General features: G+C 54.4%; 1 protein-coding gene across 2 annotated transcripts in view; it reads right to left on the bottom strand.

The window, feature by feature from the left end:
* Window positions 1-13,247, bottom strand: part of ABAT (4-aminobutyrate aminotransferase) — an 88,429-nt gene that overhangs the window by 41,905 nt on the left and 33,277 nt on the right. For both annotated transcript variants that reach the window (XM_030301370.1, XM_030301372.1), the window contains exon 2: window positions 2,100-2,213. In XM_030301370.1, the coding sequence (XP_030157230.1) occupies window positions 2,100-2,169 (70 nt within the window). In that variant the 5' untranslated portion in view covers window positions 2,170-2,213. The remainder of the gene's footprint in view (window positions 1-2,099; window positions 2,214-13,247) is intronic.

Here is a 13,247-nt window from a genome sequence, read left to right as displayed (position 1 = left end):
GTGGAATGTGGCCCAGGTGTAGGAGCCTTGACTCAAGGCTCTCCCCTGCCCTTGAGAATGACCTACAAAGGCGGAGCCCCACAGGCCACGCTTTCTTGTCAGTGAAGCGTCCCCAGCACCTAGTACGGCACCCTGCCCCCGGCGGGTGTGAGCAGTACTAGTTATGGCCGACTCTCCCTCCTGCTAGGGGCACACTACTTGGGCATCATGTGTCGGTTTGGGTTTATTTATTTATTTATTTTTAAATGTTTTTATTTATTTTTGAGACACAGAGAGATAGAGCATGAGCAGGGGAGGGGCAGAGAGAGAGGGAGACACAGAATTCAAAGCAGGCTCCAGGCTCTGGGCTGTCAGCACAGAGCCCGACGCGGGGCTTGAACCCACAGACTGTGAGATCATGACCTGAGCTGAGGTCGGACGCCTAACCAACTGAGCCACCCAGGCGCCCCGGTTTGGGTTTATTTTTAACATAATAATGGGTAAGCGTTAAGATGCTTCTCTTATAACTGAATAAAATAAAACAAAACCTCAAACCTACTCACTTCTCAAGGCGATCAGGGTCAAGAACAAGGGAAGACAGACACGGTCACAGACCAGATGATACCGGGGAGCTAGGACCCCAGAGTGCACTGTGGGAACTCACACTGGATCCTGGGAGGGAAAGAGGCACTAAGGGAAAACCTGGTGAAATCCCCAGAGAAGTCTGGAGTTCGGGTAGCAATAATGTACAAGGTCAGCTTCTTAGTTATTGACAAGAGCATCCTCGTGATGTAAGATGTTAACCAGGGGGACGCTGGGGCCTATGGGATCTGTCTGTACTGTCTTAGTACTTTCACTGTACTTGTAAAATCATCCCAAGTTAAGAGATTTATTTCAATGTTTTTATGTTTTTTTTTTGTTTTTTTTTTTTTTAATATTTGACAGAGAGAGAGTGAGCATGAGCAGGGGAGGGGCAGAGAGTGAGGGAGACATAGAATCCGAAGCAGGCTCCAGGCTCTGAGCTGTCCACACAGAGCCTGATGCGGGGCTCGAACTCACAGACCGCGAGATCATGACCTGAGCCGAAGACAGACACTCAACAGACTGAGCCACCCAGGCGCTCCTAAAAGGTTTATTTTAAAGTAAAACCTGCTAATACTCCTGTGTGTATGGGAGAGCATGCCTGCTTTTTTACCCCACCCAGGATATAAACCTCAGCATTAAAGATGCAGACCAAGGTTGTGGGCAGCACTCTGCCTTCAAAAGGCAGATGAGACTAACAAAGGGACATCGTGATGGCAAAGCACGAAGCTCTGAGAGAGCTGGGACAGACGCGGGTGGGGGGGGTGCAAGGTGCCCACAGGAGGCCACGGCCAGCCCCTGTGTCTCCCAGAACCCCAGGGAGGCACACGGAGGAGGGATAACAGCCCGGCATCTGCAGCCAGACTGACCTGCATTCAAGTGGTCGTGTGACTTTGCCTCTCTGAGCCTCAGCTTTCTCCCCTGTAAAATGGGCTTCATGCGTGCCTTCCTCGTGGAAAGGAGGGAGGGAGGTCTATCGTGAGACCTCACCGGCAGGGCGCTTGCTGATGGGGCCGGCCTGGCTAAGCCGCCTGAACTCAGTGAGGCAGAGAGAAACAGAAGCCCCGGAGAGATGCGGCCAGCGGTGCCGCGGGCCGGCTGGGTGCGGGTGAGTGGAGGTGAGGGACAGGGCAGCAGGGGGCTGCTGTCTCCTGTCCAGGGCTCTGGAAGCACACTTTGCCTTGAGGTCAGTCACAAGGACGCTTGTAGCCTTCCCATTTCCTGGCAGCAAGTTCAGCTGTGTTTCCCCCAACAGTCCCTGTGAGGGCAGCCTGGAGCCTCCCGGCTGCTGGGGCCGCCCCCTCCAGGCCGCATCAGCTTCCTGCCTGACCCAGAGCTGTCCACGCAGGGACAGGAGCATGTGGCGGAGATGGGAGACAGGGGTGGTGGTGATGGGGACAGTTTTACTGCGTGTGTGGCTGGGGAGAGGGAACAGCCCCAGAACGTTGACTGGCTGGTCCCTTCACCCACCAGGGCTCTCCCAGCCCGGATTGTGTTTCCCATCAGGGCCAGTTCTTGCCAAGACCCCCAGGGCTTACTGGGCACGAGCAGGCGGTAGCTGTGCTGGAAGGTGCAGGCCAGCCGCCGGGTGAGCAACATGAAAGCCATGATCCCCTCCTTCAGGAACAGAGGCTCCCTGCACACGCTTCACCCTGAAAGAAAACAGAAATGCACAGTCAGACCAGCCAAGGGCTCGTCCCTGCAGCCAAGAATCCCATGCCCTGCGATTTCCCACGTCGTGGAGAAGGTGCTTCTGACATCACATCCTTTGCTTTCATGCTGAATATACACTTGAAAAAGGCAGGGGGGGCACCTGGCTGGCACGTGAGTCTCCACCTCTGGGGCGCGAGTCTGAGACCCACCGTTGGGTGCAGAGATTTACTGAAATACAAACCCGTTCACAAGTGTTTTCCTGGGACCCTGGCCACACCACAGGCAGGGTCATTATGCCTATTTCCTAGATGGAAAACTGGAGAAAGGGGACAGAGCTGGCTTGAGAGCCCTCCGTAGGCAAGCTGATAAGTTCAGTGCGTCATCCAACGGGGGGACAAGCAACTGCACTCGGTGAGATGGGGGGGGCTCAGATGGAGGAGGATTCAGAGCAGCTGGGAGCCCCCCTGCCCTGCCCCCCAAGAGAACACTGGTCTCCCCAGGGCTGTCTGGGAATCTGGGACCCAGCGCAGTATCTGGTGGTCCGTTTTGGGGAGTGCATGTCTCCAGCGTGACCAACTGTCTAGAGTTTGCTGGGGACGGAGGGGGCTCTCGGGATGCGGGGCTTTGTTCTGAAACCCACGGAGGGAGGGTTCTCGGCCCCCACACTACCAGTCTGTTGGCTGCCTCCAGACGGCTCCCCAGTCCCGCACTCCCTGGCTAGATCTGCTAGTCGCCCTTTGTGCTGTGGGCCTGGAGCAAGCCCCCCACTTTGTTTTCTTTTATCATCTCCCCCCGCCCCACCCCAGGCTACCCCAGGCAGAACAGTGATGGAGCCCTTCACGACTCGCGGACCCCGTTTCCTTTCTGCAGCTGCACACCGCGCCAGGCTCTGCGTGCGGCACAATTAGTATTCGTCATTGTTAGGAGTGCCCACAACAGTGCTCTGTGGTCCCCTTTTTGCAGATGAGGAGACTGAGGCACAGAGAGGTTAAGAGTGGATCTGTAAACAGATCTGTGTGACCCCAGAGTCACTGAGTCACAGGTGTCCCTCATTCACTCTGCAACGAAGCACCAACTCGATGACAGTATGGAGGAAGTGCCAGCTGGAAGTGGCAGGCGGGCTTCGCAGCACGGGTGAGGAAATGTGTGGGCATCTGGCACCAGGCTCAGGAGGACGGGCTGGCAGGACTCCCAACCCAGTGCCCCCAGAGCTAATGGGACGTCGGGCTGTATTATTAGAAGCAAAGACGGAACAAAGGAGCGTAGGCGAATGGCACTGGCTTGAGGACGCACCAATTCTGTGGACATGCACGGAGCACCTACTATGTGCAAGCTGCCCAGTGGGCACTGGGCACAGGGCGCTGGGATCAGTCAGGAGCAGCGCTTGCCCTGTGAGCATTATCACGCCCTGAGGACCTAAATGTGCTGCAGATAGCACCCTGTTTCACCCCAGGGCCCCGGGAGATATGCCATTATCTTCACAGACGAGGCAATGGAGGTGCTCTCTGGGAAGCGGGCACAGGAGGTACTTTTTGGGGTGTCTGTTCCGCACACCATGCCTCCCCGCCATCAGAAGCGTCCCCCTCTGTCCGCAGGGGAGCAGACCTGGCGGCCGCGTCCGTGCCGTGGGACCCACTGGCTGCGGCTGACCGGACCAGGATAGGCCAGCGTCCTGGGCGTGGTGGGGTTGGCCACCTTCCACCCCGTGAGGGCAGCGGGCACACAGACCGAACGTGCCACAGAGTGCAGCTGCCAGACAGGATGCAGACCCTGGACGCTGAGGCTCCCTGGTTCCATCTCAAGCCTGGAGCCCAGCGTGGCCACATGTACAGCACTCACTGCTGAACAGTGCTGGGGCAGACCTGAGCCCGCTCTCCCTGGGGGTGAGCCGGTGTGGAGGGGGAGGGCCGGGAACATCAGGCTCATCCACGTCTCGCCACATGGATTCGGAAGGAAACATCAGGACTGAGGGAGAAGGGCTCGCTTCTACCCGTCCTTGGTAACAAAGCCCAGAAGAAAGATGCCACCCCGCCTCCTTCTTCTCCTTAGCTTGCTTGAGTTTCCGGGTTTCTATTGCTTGCAAACAGAGTCCGGCTGACAGCGCGGTTAGAGTATCAGACTGACGAGCCCCAGATCTTGGGAGGCATGGGACTGCTGATGGTCTCTCCTCTGGGCACTGCAGCGGGAATTAAGCCACAGGGTGGCTAGGATAAAGTCTTCTCTCCTGGTGAGGGATCTGGGATGCCTCCAGAGTGGCAGTGACAGTAGTCTGAGGGCCTGGGGAGGCTCTGAAGGACGCTTCATGCCCTCCAATCCCAACCATCCAGCAGGGAGTGTGTCTCCCCATTTCAGAGGTGAGGGCCTGGAAACTCGCACGGGTTATGTTCTTGGCCTTGGTTACAGGAATGCCCGAGACTGTCTGACCCTGAAGCCCTCGCTTTTTCACTCATTCCAGCATCGAATAATTCAGCAGGTAACACAACACCTGACCACAGTATATACTGGGGCTTGATGATTACAAAGGGTGTAGCTCGGAGAGGCAATTTTTCTGCTTTTCGCCAGAGGAAAGCACGGGCGTGGACCGTGTGACCATAAATTAACTGAGAACCCATTCTTTCCTTGATCACTCAGTGGATGTTTTTTCTTCCTTTTATCTATCTGGCACGTTCAACTCAAAGCGGGCCTGTTGATTTAGCGGCAAGGTAACTGTGTAGAAAGAGCGGTTGCTGACTCTTGTTCAAAACCATTTGTCTCCAAGGGGACTACTTAAGGCTGCACACAATCCAATTTCCATTAAACATGTGTTTGCAACGGCGAGAATCTCCGAGAACTCGCGTATCAACATTTGAATGCTCTGCCAGAGTAGGAGTGACACCTGCAGCACTTTCAATTACAAAACGTCACCGCGGGAGATATATGGTGGTGACATTTCGGTGGCCTGCACTTGAGACTGACCTTATAACAGAAATGCGATCTCCATCAGACGGGAGCTCTTAGCACGATATGCCTCCAACAATCAGAAGAGTCCACGTCACGCGCTCACTCTCTCCAGCCCACTAATTCAATCAACGACAATTAATTAGGCTCCTGTTACGGGCAAGGCACTGCATTAGGTAAGTTCTGAGATGGAAAGAAGGCCCCTCTCTTTCTGAAACTGATGATTCAGTGGCGGGGCTGGGGTGGGGGGGAGCACCGGGGAGGGGGGAGAACGGGAGAATTTAATGTACGAGGCTGCTTTCCCTTTCATGGAGATAAATCCTTAAAATAACCCGGCGAGAGAGGTGTATAAAAATTTTCCAGTTCTCTGTCAGCAAGTAATTCTGTATAAGACGGGGTGAAATCACGACGTTTGCCTGTATGAGCAAGGCACTGTGGGAATGTGGACAGATGCGTTCTGGCAGTGCGTTGTGATGCCAGTGAGAGGTCACCAGAGCTGCCCCTTCAAAGGGGAGCAGATTTTTGGCAGCCACCGAGGAAAGGGGAGGTGAGGCCTGGGCAAATGCTCTGGTGTGACGAGATGTGGGATGGTGCATGGGGAGGGTCAGGTGCAGGGGGAGGGTGACCAGCACACGAGACCACGGAGCACTGGAAGAAAAGATGAGGCACAGGGCCTTCTGGAGACCCCCTCTATGGGGGAGGAGGCCCGGCTCTCCTGTCTTATTCACAAGGGTCCTGCTCAGCCAGGTCCGGGAGTTGGGTGGGGGGTGAGGGGGGGGGCAGGGAACAAGCACTCAACATGTCAGTGCGATGCAGGGGGGGTCACCGTGAGCTGAGGAGGGAGGCTCCCCAGGCATGTGGGAGGGCACCTTCTGGGTGAGGGATGATAGGGAGGGAGCCAGAGACCAGCTCCCACACCTCCAGTCTTTAACACTTAGGGGTTCTGGGGCGCCTGGGTGGCTCAGTTGGTTAAGTGTCTGACTCTTGATTTCAGCTCAGGTCATGGTCTCACAGTTTGTGAGTTTGAGTCCCTCATCGGGTCTGTGCTGACAGCACAGAACCTCCTTGGGATTCTGTCTCTCTGCCCCTCCCCTGCTCTCTCTCTCTCTGTCTCTCAAAATAAAAAAAAAACATTAAAAACAAAAAGGAGGGGCACCTGGGTGGCTTAGTCGGTTAAGCCTCCGACTTTGGCTCAGGTCATGATCTCCCCGTTCGTGAGTTCGAGCCCCATGTCGGGCTCTGTGCTAACAGCCCAGAGTCTGGAGCCTGCTTCAGATTCTGTGTCTCCCCCTCTCTCTGCCCCTCCCCTGCTTTCACTCTGTCTCTCTCAAAAAACAAACATTAAAAAAAATTAAAAAAAAAGAGTTACGGGTTCCTCGGAAGGTTAAGCTTTCCCACATGGTCCAGCAATTCTACTCCTAAGCGTACACCCCAGAGAGTGGAAGATAGGAGCTCGAACAAATACAGGACGTGCACATCGACAGTGGCACTATTCGCAGCCCACGTGAGCACCGACGGCCGAAAGGGTAACCCAGAAGGGGTGCAGCCTCACCACAGAGCCTTCCTCCACCATAATAAGGGATGACGTACTGACAGAGACCACAGATGAGCCTCAAAAACATGATGTTCAGCGGGAGAACCCAGACATGAAAGGCCACACACTGATGGCACGTGCAGGGCACTTCTAGATCAGGTGCATCCAAAGGGCGAGAAAGCGGATCAGTGGTCGCCAGAACTGGGAAGAGGGGATGGTGGGGTTTCTGCTCGGGGTGATGAGAAGGTTCTGGAGCTGGTGGAGACGTCTGCCTAACACGGTGAATGTGCCAAGGGGAACCAGATTGTTCACTTATACTGGTTAATGGGTAATCTTGTTATGTGAATTACACCTCTGTAAAAAAAAAAAGGAAAGCAAACGAGGGAATTAGGGAGCTGGCTGTCCCCTTTTACAGGTGGGAGGGGACAAGACAAGGTCTTGCATACTGAGGTCACGCAGGCTTGCGTCTGAATTCCTGCCTGCTACAGTTTGTCATTTACCCGCTCGCTTCAGTTATCCACTTAGCAGGTAATGACTTAGCTAAGTCACTCACTTAGTGCCCCGTGACATGCCAGGCACCGTGTGTAGGTGCTGGAGGTGAGCTGGTGACCCGCACCCAGCTGTGATGCATTAGCGATGTCTGTCATGTGCCCTGTGACAGATGCTACAGACATGTGTGCTCTGCCTGGAGCTTGGGCTTCAGCTGTGAAACTCGCTGTCTTTTTTTTTTTTTTTTTTTGAAGGAGACCGTGAGCGGGAGAGGGGCAGAGAGAAAGAATCCCAAGCAGGCTCTGTGCTGTCACCACAGAGCCCAACACGGGGCTCGATCTCACAAACAGTGAGATCATGACCTGAGCCGAAATCAGGAGTTGGCCGCTTAACCAACTGAGCCCCCCAGGTGCCCCAAAGCTTGCTGTCTTAATGTAGCTAACAGACTAAAGCTCATGAAAACGCTCTGAGCCGCAGTGTCCTTATCTACAGGATTCGAGGGCGATGCCTCTCTTCCCGGTTGTGCTGGGAATAGGCGCAACTGATGTGAACAGCCTGGCGGATCACAGGCTCTTGAGACAACTGAGTTTCCTCTGTCTCTGACTCGCTCCTGTCTTTTGTATTCTCTGCTGATGATGCAGTCCTCGGGTCTAGAGCTCGATGCCTGACGTCCATGGAAGTTTTCGGGGTCACTGAGGAAAGGGGCCTGACAGATGGGCACAGTCTCCCTAGGGACTTGTTCAGGAGCCTCTCAGATGCACGGCAGTCACAAGGGAAGGTTCCCTTTCCCTGATGGTGACGGCAGGGAGCTGGGGGCCCGGGGGTTTCACTCTGCACGAGCAATATGGTCCCTCCTGGACTGGAGCACTGAGCTCGGAGTTCTCTCGGTTTCCTCTCCTGCTTTCCTTCCATCATTTTCTACTTGGTCCCTGACCTTTCTAGGGATAATTCATCTCACATCACTCTCCTTCCTGGAGCACTCCAGTCCCACTTAGAAACATGCAAGCCCCAAGAGAGTGGGAATCAGGCCTTTCTTTCGTCTCATGGTACCCAGAGCTTAGCAGTTCTCCAGTCAATCTATGCAGCGAGTGAACTCAGCACATCTGAGCCGTGGAACACGGACGGCAACATCTGCCTTTTAAGGTGCACCTGAGGACTCACATAGTGAGCACAGGGGCGCCTGGGTGGCTCAGGAGGTTGAGCGTCCGACTTCGGCTCAGGGCATGATCTCACGGTCCGTGAGTTCGAGCCCCATGTAGGGCTCTGTGCTGACAGCTCGGAGCCTGGAGCCTGCTTTGGATTCTGTGTCTCCCTTTCTCTCTCTACCCCTTCCCTGCTCACGCTGTTTCTCTCTCTCAAAAATAAATAAAAACAATAAAAAAATTAAAAATACAAAATTAGGGAGTGGGTCTGAAATTTGTGTTAAAACAGTTTAACAATAATATTCCCCACCCCCACCAAGTCTGAAGTCGTCACATACATGATTGCCCACCACTGTTCGAGTTTGGCTCCAAAGACACATCCCTCCCCTGGCCTCGGTTTCCCCACGTGTTGGGTCACATGGCTTTCACAGCCCCTTCGGACCCTGAGAACCATCTGACAGGCATGCTCTGGACCCCCTAGTCCTGCCCAGAGGCGGTGTGAGCAACTGTCTCCCTGCTCTCTCCACCACGCCCTGGGCAACCTGCACCAGTGGAGACAGACGGCAGGCAGTCGGTGTTAAGGCAGGCTAGCTTCCCCCAGGGCCGTCCCTCCTTGACGTGATCAGAAGTGCAAGCGAAATTTAAATCAACCCATCAACTAAACAGAATAGGAACTATCCAAGTGCAAGGCGAGGGAGGGGGATTTTTGTTTCGGGCAGGCAAGGCATCTGCAAGAAATGCTGTTTCTTACCGTGTGCCTCCGTGGAAACAATTCGCAAACCCTGGTGCAACCAGACAGTGAGCCCTCCAGGCCCACCCACCTCTCCCCGTCCCCTTTCCTTTAATTAAAATGCTAATTAGTTCTCTCAGCTCCCTCTTATCTGCCATTTGCATTTGGAGGGTGGGATGGGACGGGGCGAGGCCAGGGCAGTGTTTAAATCAATGGGGAAACCAGAACGCAGGGAAAGGGCAAAAAAAAAAAAAAAAAAAGAAAAAAGAAAAAGCTCTGGAGGGAGAGTAAAAGTCATCAAAGCACTGGCTGCTGTTTAACGCTCACCTACTACACACGACATAGCTTCCAAATGCAATTCAGCCATCTGCAGGACGGCAGGCTCAGAAGGTTGATGGGCTCCTCCTGGGTCCCAGAGCTCAAGGCCGGTGGTGCTTATCCTCGGTTGCTCCCGAGAACCTCCAGGACCACAGCGCCTATGACGGGCTCCACCCGGCACACCTAAACCAGGGTCTCCGGGGTGTGACGGTGTCGTCTGGGCGCTGGTGAAGCTCCCTGAGACTGGGAACCACCGTCATAAGAGGTGGATGGTGGACCCTACGCTTGACCCAGGCCTGCATCATCCCCACGTCTCTGGAAACGGAGGGTTTCTGACTTTGAGAGGCAAACGCCTCAGAAATGCAGGGAGAAAGAATCTGGTGAGGGCCGTTTGGAGAGGTGGCCCTCAGGGCGCTGACTGTGAAACTGGACTCTTTGACCTGCTGTGTGTCCTTGGGCATGTTAAGCAACCTCTCTGTGCCTCATTTTTCCCCTTTGCAAAATGGGGATCATACCATTTGAACCTAACCTCTGGGCTAGTAGAGTGTGAACTGAGACCTGAGACTTGGGTCCCTGCTGTATCCCCAGTCCCAGAGCAGTACCTGGCTGCAAGAATCATTGCATCAATAGTACGTGCTCCATAAACGTCCTGAACACGGTGTCTGACTCACCTTTCCACTAGATTGCCTCACAGGCCCCGTGAACGCGAAAGCTTTGCACGTGTCATTGGCTAGAAATGGACCCCCAGACCTCTCTGGGGCCCCCAAAGATGCTCTCTCTCATTCTGTCTGCTCTCGGGGCCAAAACAAAAGTGCAGGCAGAAGTGTGGGACACTCGTTTCCTGTCTGCAGCCCCAGCTGTCGGCTTTTCTGCAGACTCAGTGGGACAAGACAACACACTTAGCCAAGGGCGCCTCCGTTGTCAAGGCCAGGGGTCGCCATGGCAACCAATAGAGCCGCAGCCCTGGGCCAGTGCAGATGGCTAGCGGGGCCTCATTCATGGGGCCGTGATGGATGACGCTGGGACAGAAGATCCAGCTCCTCGAGCCCCCCCGGCTGCCTCTGCAGCAGTGTGGGCCCCAGCCCTTGCTCTCTGCACGCCGCATGCGTGATTTCCTGTAACCTGCCTCTTGGGGCATCACACAGTCGTCTGCGACTTGTACGAGGGGAGGGCAACACCGTTCTTGGGAACAGGCAAGTGTTGACTCTTGCAAAAGACAGAGGGGGCAGCTGAGAGAGTCCTGTGAGCCATAAATTGGGTCCGGGTGTGCCATATACTAGCTTGGTGACTCTGGACAAGCCGCGTGACTCACTGGGGCCTCAGTTTCCTCAGCTGAGAAATGGGAAGAATGAAATCTACCCACGAGGTCACGAGGCGCTTGGTTTGATGAGGGCCGACCGAAGGATACACACAGGACCCAGGAGACGTGGTTGCACACCACCTTCTCGGCTTCCAAAGAACCCTCTACCCGGCAGGGAAGGTTAGTTGCACAGCCTGAAGTGCGAGGAAGAGCTGTTGGCACAGGCAGTGGCCCTGCTATGAGCCTGAACTTCCAGGCTCCACCAGAGGGAAGCTGGTCTGCGCCCCAACCTCCTCTGTCCTCCTCATGCCTGTGTCTCACAGCTCACCCTCCTGCCCCACCCGCCAGCCTCCACCAGGAAGGATGAGGTGGACTTAAGTCACAAGTGCAGGAGGCCTGAACACTCTGATGCTGGGAGACAGGCAGCCCTCAGCCTGTGAGCAGGGTGAAGGGGAAAAAGAAGAGGCAAGGCTTCAAATCGGAGCCCTCTGGAAGGGGAGGACGCAGACCCTTGGTTCTGGAGGCAGTAAGGATTCGTCAAGAAGCGTCTGCAAGCAGTTGAGTTGCTGTGTGTCTCCGAGCCTACGAAGGGGAAGGACGGAAGGAACTGAATCTGGTCGGAAGGGATGTTGTGCTAGCACGGAAGACGCCACTGTGGGTCAAAGCCGGAAAAGGTCCGGCCCTTAAAGTCTGTTCACTTCCACAAGTGCTAAGGCCCGAGACGCCATGTGGAACAAGGACCTGTGTCCCGCTTTGTTCTCGAGGGGACTCTCGCTTCCCGTGGGAGGACCAGCGACACACAGATAAGGTCAGCACGACTGGAGGAGATACGTTTCCTATGCAGAGAAAACGAAGCATTTTAAGGACTCCAGGAACTGCTAAGGCACAGGACCTAACAATGGAGCCATTTCGTTCCCTCGCGGGTCTGCAGGGCGGGCGACCTGGAGACGCTGTCGGTCATTCGAGTTACAAAGTGCACCTGACACTGTTCCCACCATCCCTTGGGACTGTCTTCACTTTTCAGTAATTCAAAGGATCGTTCATTTCCACGTGCATGGGGGGATCTGCTACAATTCAGGAGAGGAAAGCCTCCTGGGTCAAAGTTCAACACACTGTCTCGCCTGATCCCAGAAGGCAAGCAGTACTCTTCTCGTTTTTCAGGTAAGGGGGAGGCTCAGAGAGGTTTTGCCACTTGCGCAAGGACACACAGCTGAAGACTACAGAGCTGGGTTAGAACCAGGGCTGGCTCAGCCTGCAGGCCAAGACCTGGCCACATTAGCAGGTTGGTAGCTTCCGTCCTCACCCAGAAATCTCATCAGACAACTCAGGCTGATAAAGATATTTTTTACAGGAACCAAGAACTTCAAACCAACAGTTACCACTGTCCATAGCCTTCCCGAAGACTCTCATCTTTTGGCTACATGCTCATCGGTAGGGGCCTACCATTGCCCTAATTGACAGTTCCAACCTCAGGCCACATTTGGCCCTTCCCCTATGCCCAGACAATTGTCCCTGCTGTCCCTTCCAGGGTGCAGAGGCCCCAGTTCTACGAGGAGCCCAATGCAATGGAAGGCCCTTTCAGTGGAAGAACTGGAATTTTTAGAGCTCCTTAGTGTCTAGGACCACAGCTCTGGGTAATGGAGAAGGCTTGCTGAGCGACTGATTGACTGATTGATTGATTGATTAGGCTTTCTGCCCAGGGTGAAGCCCAGTGTGGGGCTTGAACTCCCAACCCTGAGATCAAAACCTGAGCGGAGATCAAGAGTCAGATGCTTAACCGACTGAGCCACCCAGGTGCCCCGGCTTGCTGAGCTTTTAGAATATTAATCTGTGAAAAAGAGTCTACCTTTTCTTGTTCCCTCATTTTTCTGGCAAACTCTTCAAACATATTTGGTCAGGTGAGGCAGGGGAGGGCAGGTCCAAGGATACAGTAATGAAAAAGCATCCCGATTCGTCACCTTCTGTAAGAACTATTCCAACCACACAGGCAGGCTCACCCCTTGCTTTTGATGTGGCCACAGTGGCCGTCAAGCACGTGACCTCGGCCGAACAAGGACTCCGAAAGTCCTCATGCCCAGCCCTACCTCCCCAGCTGGTCCTCATTTTTCCGAGACAGAAAAGGTAATCTGTTCACCTGGGGATGCCTGGCATCTCCTCAAGGGGTGCCAGAGGGCAGCCGGCGGGAGCCATTAACCACACAGCTGCCAGTGCCTCCTTTAGCTTATGAGCTACAGGAGTGGGGCCCCCAGAGGACAACACGGCACCAAAGAAAGAGCTGGGCTTTTGAGGCCAGAAAAGTGTCCCTTTTGTCCCAAACCAAACGGACACACAAAAGACAACTGTTTTCCCTATGTTTTGTCCACACAGAGCCAAATACTCGGAGTGAATAAAATTGTGATGTAATTTATCCTGGCTTGGCACTTTTGATGGTGGGGAAACCCATTCAGGTGTCCAAACCTCCCTGGTTGTCTGACTCTCATCAGGAGGCATCTCCACCTTCCTTCCCTTTGAGAAAATGCCCCCGCTTATGACTTTTTGATACCTTTAGGGGAAAACAATCTTGCTAAGTTAAAAAAAGCAGAT

Source organism: Lynx canadensis, chromosome E3, assembly GCF_007474595.2.
Source record: "Lynx canadensis isolate LIC74 chromosome E3, mLynCan4.pri.v2, whole genome shotgun sequence".
In the NCBI taxonomy this organism is placed as follows: Eukaryota; Metazoa; Chordata; class Mammalia; order Carnivora; family Felidae; genus Lynx; species Lynx canadensis.
This window is presented reverse-complemented; position numbering and strand designations above follow the sequence as displayed.